The sequence below is a fragment of the Phacochoerus africanus genome, chromosome 2 (assembly GCF_016906955.1).
Source record: "Phacochoerus africanus isolate WHEZ1 chromosome 2, ROS_Pafr_v1, whole genome shotgun sequence".
In the NCBI taxonomy this organism is placed as follows: Eukaryota; Metazoa; Chordata; class Mammalia; order Artiodactyla; family Suidae; genus Phacochoerus; species Phacochoerus africanus.
Genome location: NC_062545.1, coordinates 45844938 through 45861962, shown reverse-complemented (window position 1 = coordinate 45861962; position 17025 = coordinate 45844938). Strand labels below are relative to the sequence as shown.

At 33.9% G+C, this 17025-nt stretch overlaps 1 protein-coding gene across 1 annotated transcript in view; it reads left to right on the top strand.

Annotated features, from left to right (window-relative positions):
• The window catches only part of EYS (eyes shut homolog), a 1324234-nt gene that overhangs the window by 773019 nt on the left and 534190 nt on the right, over nucleotides 1-17025 (top strand). Inside the window, 2 exon segments of the mRNA XM_047769134.1 lie at nucleotides 12006-12196; nucleotides 16813-16904. Of these exon segments, the coding sequence (XP_047625090.1) occupies nucleotides 12006-12196; nucleotides 16813-16904 (283 nt within the window).

The window sequence follows — 17025 nt, the reverse complement described above, 5'->3', positions numbered from 1 at the left end:
TTCACAAAACCATCTGTGTACTGACATATCCAGCAGCCCTTGAATGAAATCAGACTAATTTTTAACCTTAATATGTCAGGTTACCCTGCATACCTGACAGTGGGCCCTCACTGGGCCCACTGAGATGTACAAGAAGGTTCAAATCTTTACAAGACATGTTCTCAAGGAAATTCCTATCTTTTATTTCCCAATTTTTATCTAAATCTGTTCCCTAAATTAACACCTCTGTATCTTTAACAATATCAGAAGTAACAGTCTAAAATTAATCCTCAGTAAAATTGTGAAGTAGAAGTAGTTTTATTTTAATACTAGGAAAAAATGGAAATATCAAGTGATTGTTACAGTTTTGAGACATTCTAAAAATTGACACATTTTAAAGGCTTATGATAAGAATGATTACTTTTAAAATGTTTGATTATTCATCCATTCATTTACAGGAATAGTATGGATACATGGTGTAAAATATCAGTAATTTTCTAGAATGAAAATCGAATCGCTTTGCTTAATAAAGACGGCTTAGCTCTTTAATTTAGTAGTATGAGTTCCAAATCATTTCTCCAGAATTAAAATAATGTTAATATTCAAAATACATGCCCCCCAAAATAAAAACTTGACAAAGATGTCAGAGCATACCCCAATTTTGCACATTTAGGAAGTAATGTATCCCCATTCAAGTCTTCTGATTCCAGATCCAGTATTCCTACCATGAGAGTTATGGTTATTGATTGACCAGATTATCTTTCAGTAATATAAATGCATTTCTCTTAGACCATTGGAACTTAAATGTAACTATGGAAAACAAACTGTATTTCAGGTGCTTTTCCTCAACATTCCATTAATGCCCACCCCCCAGGAGGTCTCCCCACTGCTCTTCTTTCCTAATTCTGACTTCCTGGCTGCCACCTTCATGCTGGGGATGTCACTTTTTTGGCTAATAAACCTCTCCCCCTGCACTGTCACAAAAAAAAATATATCTCACTTCTTTCTTTTCTCCATGCTTCACTCCGAAGAAAGTGTAGGAGAAGAAAATCTTTCCCTTCTTCCAAAGTGATTAGAAGTGGCTTTTTTAAATGCCACACAGTAAAAATAAGTTAGGAAACATGTCCTGTGTATGTGGCTTATGCCTTGACTTATATTATGATGAACTTTCATATCAATAGAAGGCATCCAAACTCTATGGGCCTTCTTAGAGTTTCCTAAATGTGGCCATTCTTAAAATAAATCCTCAAACCTGCAGAAAAAGCTTCACATGCAAGAACCACTCCCATCAGCAGACACATTAAAGACTGCTCTGTGCATATGTGTGTGTATATTCATATGTGTACTTTTTTTATGATTTTTAGGGCTGCACCCCACGGCATATGGAGGTTCCCAGGCTAAGGGTTGAATTAGAGCTATAGCCGCCGGCCTACACCACAGTCACAGCAATGTGGAATCCAAGTCATGTCTGCAACGTACACAACAGCTCACAGCAACACTGGATCCCTGACCTGCCAAGCAAGGCCAGGGATCGAACCCACACCTTCATGGATACTAGTCGGATTCGTTTCCACTGAGCCATGAAGGGAACTCCTGTGTGTACGTTTATATGTATGTGTATAAAGTCATATTTTTCATAAACTTTTACATGCATAATCTCCCTTTTATTTTACACCTGCATCCCACAATTTCAAGACATGGGATTCTTTTTCTTTTGTACTCTTCCCTGTGGCCAGCTGCTAGTTAATTGCAGAAATCAGTCTTGAAAATATAACCATATAGAAAGAGCTAGTGAAGAGTTGAAAATTACATTTAATTAAAAACTGGAAGGTAGAAATAAGGTGAGACATGGATAATCATTATTAACACCTCTATTTCTCCCTTGTCTATCAGTAATGTCTGAGCATTGAAAAGAATTAAAGTTGATAATTGCCAAGACACCTTGAGTAGGACAATTAGACTATCAGCATTATTGAAGTAATATGATAGATTGTAAAATAAAGCACATGAAAAAAGAATATTAGGTGAGGAAATACAAGGTGTTCATGATTCTATTTGATTACATGTGAGTAAAGAATAAACTATTCAACTTTTTAGGAGAGGGAAAATATTTTACTTTTGAAATATTGCCTTGAATAAGCAACAATATACCTGGAAAATTAGGGGTTTTCCAAGTTTTACTAGTCATAACATAAGTGACTATAGGAGAAGAAAATCTTTCCCTTCTTCCATTCTCAGTTCTTTGGCTGGTCTAATAATTAAATTGAGAGGTTAGCAAAAGAAAATCAAATTTTAATTTTGTATGCACAGGCACTCATAACAATGTGAGACAAAAGAAGTGACCAGAGTAGACAGATTTTTTTATACCTTTCAGACAAATAATAAATTTATGAAGACTTTACAAAGAAGTTTACGCTTGGGTAGTAAATTAAAGTAGTAAGAAGTTTTGTTTCTACAGCCTTCTCTGCCCTGAATTCCCTGTCTCAGGTATAAGGAGTCTCTCTACCTACTGGTACAGGGTGGACACCCTTCACATGAGAGCTTTGTTTTCTGCTTTCAAGGTGACAAGTGGGGGGGAGGTCAGAGTATCCTTCCAGCACCAGCTATTTTTCTTAAGTACCTTCAATTCAAAATAACCGATATACCAAAGTGGCATATTTTGGGTCTGCCTACCCTCAACCCCATTGTTATCAAAACAGATAATTTACCTATATTGCATAGGGGGCGGTAATGGTAGTAGCATTTATATTTTATTTTATTGGAAATTAACACATCAACAATATGTTTTTAGAACGCTAAATGCTCCCAATCATTAGAGTCTAAATCCCATGTTTCTGATGAATATACAATGTGAAATGACTGTGACATTTTTATCCATGTAAATTCCTGTGTCATTTTTATCCTTGGTCCTGTAGAGTCCATGACCATGACACACATTGACAGATAAATTTACTCGTGCAACATACATTTTTTCATCTTGTTGTTTTTCATCTTACACGTGGAGAGTGTAAATTGTTAGATTCAAAAGAAAAAGTAAATGCAAAGCCTTCCCACCATTGAAATCAGTCCATCCTAAGTTTTCATGAGAGTCTTTCCAAAGCTCTCAGAGCCCAGGAACAGAAAAGCCCTGAGTCACTCATTTTGTTTTCTTGGAAACTCGGTGGTTAAAGGGATGGAGTGATTAAGAAGGTAACAAAGGTCTTCTCAGTGCTACCATGTTCTCATTTCTCTGTGGAAATGTATTTTTCTCTGAGGCCTCATATGTTTTAAGTACTGGGTATATGTCCAGCTACCTATAAGACCCTATATAGCTTATAATATTTCTTAATACATAGCAGAAGGAGGGGGAGGAAATGTTATAAAAATCATCTCAAAGATGAACTGTAGCTTAATTTCAGAGTGCCTTTATTAATCAAATAGTTATTGTAAACTATCTAGAGCTCAATGATTTTACATATATATATTATATATATACTTTTATATATATGTAATACTTATAAACTAGATTATAAGGACTTTGGAGGTCACTGGAAAGTGGGACACAGTTTGCACATTCAGTTATACGAATCATTACACTACTCTGTTACATTACAGAAAATGTAAGGATTCAATGTACGGACCCACACCGAATTTGAGATGTACAGTTTCAAAAACTGTATATTTAAGATAATTAATAAGCAGCCTGGTCACAGAGAATAAGACTTGTGCTAAGAACATGAGCTTGATAAAAGAAGCCTACTTCTAAGACCTACACATTGATCAAATGCCCTTCTCTAAGCCTCAGTTTCTTAGGTAGATATATAGGGTTCATAAAAACCCTATACTTACACACTTTCCAGATTAAAGTGAGAATCAAGTTAGATGATATAAAGAGGAAAGGACAATAGGATATGAATTATCATCATTAACAAAATTTACAGGTTTAATTTAGTTTTATTCATAGATTTTATTCCTGTAAACAGGTAAAAAGGGTGAAAACAAAGATGAGCTGCTCTTAGAATAAGGGGAACAGAAGACACTTCTGGACCTCCTGGCAGCTCCTTCAGACACCACCTTGAAATCCTTAGAATTCATTTTGATCTGTTTGTGTGGCCATGCCATGTGTTTTAGACCTTTCTAAATACTGCCTCAGGAAAATATAGAAAATATTCATGTAATAACTATTTAAAAAATAAATTTTGCAAAATCTTGGAGTTCCCGTTGTGGCACAGCAGAAACGAATCCAACTAGGAACCATGAGGTTGCAGGTTCTATCCCTGGCCTCGCTCAGTGGGTTGAGGATCTGGCATTGCTGTGAGCTGTTGTGTAGGTCGCAGACACAGTTCAGATCTGGTGTTGCTGTGGCCAGCAGCAACAGCTTTGATTGGATCTCTAGCCTGGGAACCACCTTTTTAGGGTGTGGCCCTAAAAAGACATAAATAAATAAATAAATATTTATTTTGCAAAATCTTTGTTTCATTGTAGGAGGTTTATTTCCCAAAGACAGATAGGAGCAAATTCCTTACCCAGCACTTTTATATATGTTAGAACAAACAGCCTTGTTACTGCCTTTGTATTGATGAAGAAACCAAAAGGATCAAGAAGTATTTATCCAAGATCCCATAATTTCAAGAGATAAAGTGCACAAATAAACCTGAGTCCTAAAATTATATTTGACATAACTACAAGCTCATAATAGGTGCTACCTTAATTTTGCAAGGAAAGATGTAAAGATAAAGAAGTGAGGTGACTTCTCTAAGGTAATAAAAGTGGCCAAGTTAAAACTAAAACTAAATCTTGTAAGTCGCAACTATGTGTACGGTGAACATTCTGATTCCTAATCAGTACATTAAATAAAACCTTTTGTAGTTATTTTAGGATGTTGTACTAGTCACAATTTTATTTGTTGATACAGAATTTAGGTGGTCAGTTAAAAAAAAAAACCTGCAAAAATTAAAAATGGAAATTCACATTGCCCAATTGATTTAATGAAATGAAGTAAAACTTTAGCATGAAAATCAGAAAGGGAGTCAGGAGAAATGAAAATTAAAAGGTAATCATTGGCATAGATGCAAGTATCTCAAACATGAATTCTTGCAAATGAAATCCATATATGCACACACATTGTAAGCAAATGCGATTTATTTCTGGGACACAGTAAAGGTTTTATATTAGAATATCAAAGTTATTTATAATAAAATAATATCAATAAATAAAAACCTGAGAAAATTTAATATTAAGTTCTGATAAAAATTCTAGCAAACTGCACAGTAGAAGGAAAAGTCCTTTTTTATATTTTTTTCTTTATAATACTTAGCATCTTTTTTCTGAATCCCTCACAGCTTTCCACCTGGCAGTCTTTGCTGTGTTGTTGTTTATAATTCTATCGAGGTATGATCTTTGTTGAAGTACAATTGACACATAACATTATATTAGCTTTAGCTGTAAAACATAAAAATTTGATTTTGTATATACTGTAGAATGATCATTACAATAAATTTGTTAAGTCCAAGTCCAAGCTCACACTGCTTGCCACAGAGCAGGCCAATAAATCAAGAAACAAAGTTTTAGGGCAAGAATAGTGACGTTATTCAGAAAATCAGCAGACCAAGAGGATGATGGACTAGTGTCCCAAAGAACCATCTCACCTGAGTTAGAATTCAGGTTTCTTTTATACTAAAAGGGGTGGTGGGTGTGGTTATTGTTGCAAACTTCTTGGTACTGGAATCGTTTGTTCTTGCAGCTGTCCATTTAGGTCTGGTCACAATGACTTACTCTCTTAGCAACTTTCAAATATGCTATACAGAATTATTAACTATAGTCACTATGCTAGTCATTACATGCTCATAAATTATCTATTATATAACTGGAAGTTTGTACCTTTTGACCCCCTCACTTATTCTACCCACCCCCTCTGGCAATCACCCGTATATTCTCTGTATCTATGAGCTTCCTGAATGAGTTAATAGAATCACTTATAAAAGAAGAGCAAAACATTACACTCAAAGTTGAAAGCTTAAAAACCTTCCCTGCGAAATCAAAACAACAAAAAATACAAATCTCATTTTTTTATTTCAGTTCAGTGTATCTTCTGATGGTCCCAGACTATGTAATAAGCTAATTAGACAGATTAAGAATCAGAAACAAAAGAAAGAAAAATCTTGTTACTCATAGATTATACCTTGTTATTAAAAATAGGAGAATTCAAAAGGGTTGTTTGATATAAGTCAATTGCCTTTCAACGTAATGAGTTACATATGTAATTCTACAAAGAACCATTTAAAATAGGAACAAATTCACAAAATTTCTAGACATTAACCTAAGAAAATATGCACATGACTTTTATGGATAAAAGTTATAAAACTGTATTAAAATGTTTTAGAAGTTCTAATAAAATAGAGACATAAGTATGTTCGTGTATAGGAAGATAAAGCATCACAAAGATATCAATTACTGACAATCTTTTCCATAAAATCAATGAGATTCAAATCAATTTCTAATCAGAGTGTTTATATAATTTAAAAAGGCATTTATTTTCACATGTTATTGATTCTGATATTTGTATTTAAAGGCACAGGGCAAATAGTCAGCCACACAATCCTGAGGAAGAACAAGCAGATCACATTTCCTGATATCAGGACTTATCCCAAAGCTACACTAATTAAGTCAGTGTTTGATTGGCTTGGGCTTGACAGTCTGTCCAATGGAATAGGATAATAACCCTGGAAATAGAGCTGCATACAGGAAGGAGATACATGACAGATCTGGCAATGCAGATGAGTATGGGAAGGGTGCCTGCTCTCTGTAAGTTATCCTAGAATAATTGGCATCCACTTTAAAAGACAAAGGAGAAAGAAAAGGCTGGGAAGATTCTATACAGAGTCAATACTAAGCAATTCTGTCATAGGTAACTGGAGGCAAGGGATGCTTTTAAAGCAGGAAAGCAGCAAGATTTGATTTGTATTTTATTTTCTATCCTTTTGGGTGGTTATTAAAAGAAATTTCCCTGATCATCAACTTCCTTTTGCTGGTGAAAGGAAAATATTGTGACATAGGTGTTGTGCTTCCTTTTAAGAAGGCTGTTAATTGCTTTCAGAGAAAAATTTATTCAATTATTTGACTAGTTTTCTCTCAGCTTTCAGTTTTTTTTTAAATCTGCCTCCATAGCTCATAGTTAGTATATATTTCCTTTGGCTACAATGAGTCTGCCAATCTTAAACTGTACTCTCTGTCTTTTCATTTCAGTATTGTTTGTTTTGAAAACTTTTGTGCATTATATGATTAATACTTGCTCTATGTGTTATGTCACTGACTTAACAGTTGATGTTCCAATCAGTCTGTGAAAATCTATGAAACAAAAAAAATTTCATAATTTGTTTTAGTTCCCACAAAAGCATTTTCTTTCTTTCTTTTTTTTTTTTGTCTTTTTTAGGGCCGCACCCATGGCATGTTAGACCCCAGGCTAGGGGTCTAATCAGAGCTGTTGCTGTCAGCCTATACAACAGCTGCATCTGCAACCTACACCACAGCTCACAGCAATGCCGGATCCTTAACCCATTGAGTGAGGCCAGGGATTGAACCCTCAACCTCATCATTCCCAGTCGGATTCATTTCTGCTGTGCCACGAAGGGAACTCCAAAAAGCATTTTCAAATGGCATAAATCTTTAAATTGCCAAGAAAAAAATCAGCATGAGAAAAGTATTTAAGAAAGCTGATACATATTAAACAGAGGGTAAATGTTTATTTTCTTTCTTTCTACTGCTTTATTAGTAGATATTAAGTTAATTGAGATGAATTTAAATGGATTATGTAAATTTGGATTTTCAGATGAGTTATACACAATTTATAGAATGCAGAACTATAAAGAACTATAAATTATTAAACATGGGGAGGATCTGGTAATGATAAAATCCAAGCTCTTCTCTCTAGAAATAATGCAAATTAAGAGAACCAAGTCACACAGAATTCCTGCGGCTAATACATGGTTGCTGATCTGGTCATCTATGGAATCAAGAATCAAAACTCAACACAGACTTCTTAATAAACAGTCTAATATGTCTTCCTATATGAATTATATGTGTGTTGTATGGAGAGCCTTTTTTCAAACTGAAACTTCATTAACAGAAAATTTGGCATGTACATACACACCCACACACACATCGCAAATGTCCACTATTTTTTCCTAGGTATTCAAGACATGTGAAATAAAGAGCCATTGTGGATGTTTAGTTTTAAATTATATCTTCACATTTACTTAGTGATACATACTCCAGAAAAAACACATAATTGCTCTTCCTTTCAGGGATTATTCATGGATGACACTGGTATTGACAACCTACTAGAAATAGGGTCAAATAATATGTGTCCTTTTTAAGCTATCCAGTCATTATGAAGTTATTATCAAACTATCAGTCTTGTAGAAAAGCTTGATATTCCATGAATGTCTCATAAGATTCCAACTTTCATGTTTAACCTTACATATAATATACGAACCACAAAAAAGACTCTGTTCTTTAAAATCTATTCAGAATTTTTTTTTTATCTTTTTGTATTTTTTAGGGGTGCACCCGCAGCATATGGAGGTTCCCAGGCTAGGGGTCTAATCGGAGCTGTAGCCACCAGCCACAGCCACAGCCACAGCAACGTGGGATCTGAGGGGCATCTGCGACCTACACCGCAACTCACGACTACACCAGATCCTTAACCCACTGAGCAAGGCCAGGGATCAAACCCACAACTTCATGTTTCCTAGTCGGATTTGTTAACCACTGAGCCACAAAGGGAACTCCTGGTTAGAATTTTTTAATCTGCTAAACCATAAAACCAAAAAAAAAAAGATAAACTGAGAATTATTTACTTTTTCCATGTATTTATGTGATTAAAATGAACACTCACTGTTGGATATTTGTTCATAATCTATCAAAGAATTGAATATTATACATAATACTTTATTTTGTTTCTTCTAATTTCAATATTTATGCCTCAGTATCTGTATTATTGATTTCTTCTAAAATATATTACTCTATTATTCTTTTAATCTATTTAAAACATTTCTTTGTGCTATCTATCAGGCAGGGCAGGGCTACTGACATTTGATTTTTCATTAAGACGTATTTGAAGTTTTCTTCATCCTCATGCATAGGAAATGGCTATGGGTCACCATGCACTGGAAATTCAAATAATTTTGTGTCAAAAAAAAATTTCAACTGCCCACCTAGTAAGAACTAAATTTCAAATAATTTTTTTACTGATGACTCATTTGCATACTCACTATGCACTGTTAGAAATAAAGGTAAGAACTACCTCCCAGAAGAAGAAGCAGAGGCAGGAAGTCGGAGGTGAAAAGTCAAGGTCTCTGGCTTGGACATGTGATTGATTGCTTTGAGCCTATGAATCTGACAGTCAGCGAATAGCCAGGAAACAAGCCATGAATCTAGGGAAATACTGGGATACCAATTGAATCTGCCATGAACCCATCCCCACAGGTCTCAGTGGGAACTGGCTTCATTCTAATCTCCAAAGGAGGTCTTCATGGGTGACCCAATTCTAGCCAATCAACTGCTAGGGAGAGATTCATTCTGCACTTGGGAAAATTCTTCCTTCCTCTTTTGCAATTATGGGAATCTGAGTGATTGGGCATAAATGAGGAAATATGTCAAATTACTGCAGCTACCATATTAGAATCAGGAGGAAAGCAAACCTTGGATTAAAGTTTACCACTTGAGTAGAAGAAGGAGAGGGAGGAAATCTCGGTCTTTTATGAGGATCCAGCTAAGCCTGGATATACACAACCATCCATCTGGCCTATCTCAACCTTGAACTTCCTTTTATTTAAGCCATTAAATTTCTTTACTGCTGAAACTACTTTGAACTGGGCTTTCTGGTTATTTACACCAAAAGCATGCAAGCTCATTCAGAGGTGTAATCATAATATGAGGTCTTACAATTCAGATAACAATTCTTCTACTTAAAAAAATGAAAACTGAAAGGCAAGAACTTATGATTTCACCCTAGAAAATGAAAGATGTATCAAGCTATTATTTTATTCCAGCCTATAAATACTGAAAATTGTCTCTATACCTATCTTTTCTTCACAAAACTATTCTGTTATTCCTATCACCTTTCTTTTTATTCGATGAAGATTTTCACTAAGGGCGATATAAAATAAAATCTGTATTCATGCATTTGAACAAGAAAATTACAAACGTGATTAAATATTCTTTACAAAATATTTCCTGATTTTTTATCCAAAAATACAAGAATATAATTTTCCAAGAACATTTAAACAAAAGCAATTATATTTTCCATTAGAGGTAAGAGATTTTCAAGAAAATCAGGCACTTGGGATAGAATGCTGAACCAAACATACATGGCTCTTGACCTCATACAGCTTACACTTGAGGGTATGTGTGGGTTTTTATTACAATCACTAGTCACATGATGACAAAGTCACTTTCATTTTTAAAGTTTAGTCCGTAAAAACACATAACAAAATAATGAAATTAAAATAATTTTTAAATTAGCTATTGTTGACTGGACAATATATTTCTTTCTAAAGCATTTTTTAAAATACTCCGTTTTCTTTAATTCACCAATGTTGGGTACATTCATGTTGTAATGTTAGTCTTTGAAAATATTTTATACTTTTTTTACATTTTGAACTTTAAAGTAAAACAGATATTTATCTCCATTCCCAATTCATTCAAAAAAATGGTTGAAATGTTTCAAATTATCTAATGGGGTGCTACGACATCATCAAAATTCTACAAGGAAGAAATATTTGTCTATATAACATAGTAACTAAAACAATTTGAATGCCCAAGTTGAAAGCATTGTTAATATGTGTAATTTTTGAGCTACTTTCTAAAGAATTCCTTGATTTAAAAAAAAAGTTTTTATGTCTACAAAGCAAAAACATTTTCTGGCAGTATTTTGAACCTTCTTATTTCTAGTTAAAAGAAAAAAAATTCTTTGAGGTTTAGCTGTTTATTTCCTTAGAGTTTTTTACAAATCTGAAAATTTAACACAAGGTGTTTCTAAAGGTTTGCTGAAAATTTTAAATACAAAAAATATTATGCATAGAATATAAACTCTGTAGACATTTTAAAGTAGAGATTTTTAAAAGGATGTTGTCATATGATGGGCAGTAAACGAAATCTCATATCGTTTCATGAATAATCTCATTAATTCTATCATAATTTGGAAATTTTAAAGGAGAGATTTTGAAAGTATCTATGTATGTCACAGAAGAACAGAAGGAAATGAAAGAGAGACTTAAATTTATTGTTACAGGAATATCATCAACCAAATAGTTATCAAAGAAAAGTTACTTTTAATAATATGAAATAATTCACTTAGAAAAACAAGCTAACTAGGTTTCAGTCATCATGTATTTTTAAATTTAAATTGAATTGTCAAAGTATTTTGCTCAAAAATCTCCATATTTTACTTAAAGCTTAAGGCTAATTAAAATATAATCATTCAGAAGGCAAAAGAAAAGGAGAAAGATTTATGAAGAAGCTCAGATCACATAACATTGCTCAAAAAAAGTAACAATTTCTTTACTTCACAATATTTTCTATCAACCTTCAAAAGCCACCCAATCAAATGACAATAATAACACAAGTCATAATTTTGTCATATATATATATAGGGAACGAAGTGTCATATATATATATGATGAACAGTGGTGTCATATATATATATATATATATATATATATATATATAGTGAACAAGGACTTCTTTAGAAAATGTTCCTATTTCTGTTGACCTGTAGCATAAAATCTAGATGAAAGTATATGAAGATAAATCATCTAGGCCATCCTTGCCTCCCAGCGAAATTTGATCATGATACCCCCAGTACATATAAAAGATGTCAACCCACTGTGCCAATGGCAGAGAAAATAAATGTGCAGGCTTGTAATGGGCAGAAAAGAGGCAGGTAAGAGCCATTTCAGAAAACATTCTGCTAATGTTATAATGTGATACCCAACTATTGTACATTTAACTCCAACCTAAATTGTATTTTCTTTCTAACTCCACAGATTTCAGTTGTGTGTGTTATCATGGAGAGTCCTATCTAGAGTTTCAGAACGTGTTTTTAAATCCACAAAATAACATTTCCCTAGAATTTCAGACCTCCAACACCTATGGACTCCTCCTCTACATCAAGCAAGATCCAGATATAGCAGATGGATTTTTTTTTCAATTATTTATTGAAAATGGTACCTTAAAGGTAAGTCAAATTTATTTAAGGTGAATTTTAGGAAGTTGTTCTGATTCTCCACTTTAGCAGTTATTGTCAATATAAAATTTAAACTTAAATATGTCTTTTACACTGACCACCAGGCTATGTGTCCTATTTTTGTAATTTCTTCCTGTTCAGTGTATACTATTTATATATCAAAATAGTATATACTTTGAATAACTTTCATTCTATTTTTTCCTCTATATTTTTAACTTTTCTTCCACTTTTTTTTTTCTTTTTTCTTTTTGGCTGCACTTGTGGTTGGCAGAAGTTGCCAGACCAGGGCCACAGCAGCAACTGGGCCACAACAATGATATCACCAGACCCTTAACCAACTGCACCACAAGGGAACTCCTTCTTCCACTTTTCTCTTTCCCAATTTCTCAATGATGGTAATTGCTACAATAACATATAACTTTAATGGCAGATGTGATCTGGGAATCCCTGGGAAACCTCAGAATTCTTTCAAAGTGTCCTTAAGGGGAAATACTATCTTGATAATAATACTAAGTATATTAAATCTAAATTTCTTAAGTGTACATAGAGTTTTCTAGAAGCTACATGACACAATGTCATCTCTCTGGTTACTTGGGTGACATGTACTTATATGGTTTTGTGCTTTGAAAAAGTCTGCTTTAATTTTAGTGTTATACATATTGATGGACATAACCCCGTAAACAAAAACTCTTTGGAAACCTGAGTAATTTTTAAGAGTGCAAAGAGATTCTGATAGCAAAAATTTAGGGATTGTTGACCTTACACTTGACAGTCAGTAAAACAACCTTCATTTAAAAGTCCAAAACTACACAGCTAAATTCTGAAGCCAATTTTGAATTGAAAGTGTGTGCTCTTTTCCAACACCAGCCTACCTTAACAAATCACCTCATATTTCTGGTTCTAAATCCTCAGATTAAGGAAGGCATCAAATCATCACTGCAATAAGGTAGTTAACTCAACATAGTCTAGTGTATGAAATACTACATCTGTATTTTTGCCTACCATTTCTTTTATAATATGACTTAAATATGTGAATTTCCATAAAAGTGTAAGGTATGTCTATAATTTAAATAAGCCAAGTTGTACAAGTTTGATTTTCTTTACATACTAATCTTTCTTAAGTAATAGAACACATATGCATAATTTAGTACAATATCTGATATCATAACAAATGTCAACTAGATGTAGCAGATTAGTAGCAGTAACAGTAGTTTTATTCATTCATCCTTTTTTTTCACTTATTCATTAAACATTTATCTGTCACCAGTAACTTTGTCAGCTTGTGAGGATTCAATGGTAAGTAAAACACACTTTGCTCTCATCTTGCTTCTCACTGATTACAGATAATAATAAGAACAGGTGAAACTGGAGCAAAAAAAACAGAGCTATGTAATGAATAGAATGCAATAATGAACCATCGAACATCAGTCTGACCCTTTAAGATAAGTTCTGGTGATCTCTGCTCCACAGCATTTTCCTCAACTAAGACCAGAAATTTTCGTTAGTCTTATAATAAGCAGAAAATTTGTAGAGACCTTATGTGAAAAATTATGTAACATTGAGCTCTGGTCACATTCAGCACATTTTTTCTGCTCCTAACTCAGCTCCGTAACTGACTGTCTAACTCAGCCAGACCCCACCATGGTGAACGTCTCCAACCAGAGCCATTGTGAGCAAGACCAGAGAGTTGTAGAATTGTAGGTGAAAAGATGTATAAAATATAGAAGTAGAGAGTATACTTCCGTATATGAAGTATAGAATGAAGTATGAAGTGTAGAGACTCCTTTCACTTTCGAATGGATAAAAATAAATTCAAATATGTTGAGCCAAGACATTTAAGAATTATAAAAGGAAAATGGGTGAAGAGAGATGTAGAATCCTTTTCTTTAGATTTTATGACAAAGATATGTATTGATACTCTGTAATAGTAATTGCTATTATCTATTGAATTGCAATTATGCGTATGGATCCAACTTAAGAAAATGTATTAAGATAAGGGACTCTGGAGCAAGACGGTCAGAGTTTGGACCCCAGCTCTGCCACTGAGGGGCTTTTAGGCCTTGTGAGTTTTAAGCACTCTGTGCTGGAGTTTACTCACTCATAAAGGGAGGACAATAAAAGTTGATGTGAGGTTTAAATAAGTAAATGGATAAATATTGTGAGTTTAATGTTATACAATGAATGAATAAGTAAAGGCACATAAATTCATGGAAGTAGGTATTTCTTTTCGCATATCATAGACATCCTATGAACTAATGGAGGCTCTCAGGATGTTTCCTATTACACATGCTCTTTGAACTCTTTTAAGGATGGTAGATCAGGAATTTTTATACAGTTGTGTCAACCAAAATCCATGTTTTTTCCACTCCTATCACTGCCTTCTTGTAATGATTTAAAGGTAATTTTAGTATTATTTTATCTTTATGATTTTAAGATTTTCCTTATTCTGCTATGATTGCTAAGACTATGTGCCAATTTCCTCATCCATTTTAAAAGTATACTCATATGGGGAGTGCATTTACATTGCAATTTTCACAAACATGTATATTTATGGTTGAACTTTTACTGTGATCATAATTTCAGACCTATTCAAATTCTGGAAATGCAGAATTGTTAGCCAAATGTTTTTTAAGGGAATTTCAGTTTTAAAGCATAATATATCAAAATTAATTTTTGAAACTATTTCATTGGCTCTTTCTGATACCAAGAAAGTGAGTAGATATATCCACTGTTGGGACTCAAATGTCAGTGCCCCTCTAGGCAAACCATTTCCACGCAATTTCTACCTCTGAATGATGGAGATAATAAAAGGATAGTACCTACTTCACAGATTTTTATTTGTTCATTTGTTTTTTGTTTTGTAAGGAAACAATCAGTTGAAACTTATAAAGTGCTTTAAAAATCCATGATAGAGTAATCAATAACAATAGATATTGTTTTCACAATATCACAGAGTTATTTACAATCTTTAAAATTCAAATAAAATTAATAGAATTATCCATTAATTTTTTTTAGGGTTTTTTGGTTGTTGTTTTGGCCATTCCCATTGTGTGTGGAAGTTCCTAGGCCTAGGATCAAACTCAACCCACAGCAGTGACCAGACCCTTAACCGCTAGGCCACCAAGGAATTCCCATTAAATAATTTTTAAATGTTTGATCCCTGCCCTTTCTCAGTGGGTTAATGATCCGGCGTTGCCATGAGCTGTGGTGTAGGTTGCAGATGTGGCTCGGATCCAGCGTTGCTGTGGCTCTGGCCTAGGCCGGTGGCTACAGCTCCGATTCGACCCCTAGCCTGGGAACCTCCATATGCCGTGGGAGCAGCCCAAGAAATAGCAAAAAAAAAAGACAAAAAAAATAATAATAATATTCTAATGTCTTTTAACAAAATAAAATTACCTCTTCACCCCCCACACACACACGTCCGCAAATTATCATTTAAGTTTAGATAACTATCTTAACTAATAATACAGATTTGCTGCCGAAAATATTAAATACTATCTGATCACCTTGACTGTATTCTAGACATGGCATTAAAATGCAGTAAGCAAACATCAACTTTTACTTAGTTACACATGGCTTAGGAAGAATGTATAGCCAAATGTTATGCTACTGATTTTTCTGGCAAAGTGGGTGTGGATATGTTTTATTTTTTTGAAAGCTCAACTCTGGTTACCGTATTTCTTAAAATGACTCTGCAGTAGATAATTTTATAAAGGAAAGTTTTTGTTATGATGACCAAACATTACAAAAATGTAAGATATATAGGATTATGTTTACCTTTCGACTACCAGTAGAAAGATTTAGACATCAATTTAATGTAGCTTGGGTGCACGGGAGTTATGAAACATTATGTAACTGTGGTTCTTTAGCTCATATGTGGGTTATAGATCTCTTGCAATATGCTAAAGACTATAAAAGCCTTTTCTGGGAAAGAATAGCTGCAATTTAAGAATAGCCACATTCAGGTATATACCGTTAAAAAGATAAATAGGCCACTGCTGGCCACTCATGGAATCCCCAGGGTTGTCTGGTCATGCATACCTAATGCAGACATGATTTGCTCCTTTTAAAACCATAACTCAGTTGGTCTAATTAACAATAATCCTACAAATGGCCGTAAGCCCCCTCAAGCCTCAGGAAGTTTAGGATGAATGGTTAACTTTCATAGTCTTTAAGTTTCCCTTCAGTGACATTAACATAACCTTCTAGATTGAATCCAGTGGTCTTTGCATTACTCAGTTGCTAGTGTCTAAGGACCATTGCCAATGAACACTAGCTTCTGGTTAACAGAAGAAGCTGCCTTCCTCAACCAGGCTCCCCAGAATCCTGGAAGAGAAACCAGAAGTGTGTGTGTGTGTGTGTGTGTGTGTGTGTGTGCGTGTACATGTGTATGGGGTATGTATATGTATATAATATTATACATTTCTGTGTTTTAATTCTAGCACTTTTTATTTGTTTACCTTGAGCTGTGACTTTAAGCTTCAGACTTCTTGTCTCTCCAAGGGAAAAAAAAATTACAAGTCAATTATAAAGTCCAATAAACATATAAGATGTTAATTTTACACTGAAAACCTGTTTGAGGAAGAACTTTTTTTTTTTTCCCACAGTACCACTTTTTTTGTGCTGGTGAAGCAAAATTGAAAAGCATTAACACTACTATTAAAGTGGATGATGGACAAAAGTATACATTGTTTATAAGGTAAGATACACTTTTTTTTCACTTAATCTCGTAAGTGGCAAAGACTCTGTCTCTGGATATTGTTCTTGCATTTTAAAGTGGAGGATAACCTGATTAATATTTACATGTATTTGTATGTGAA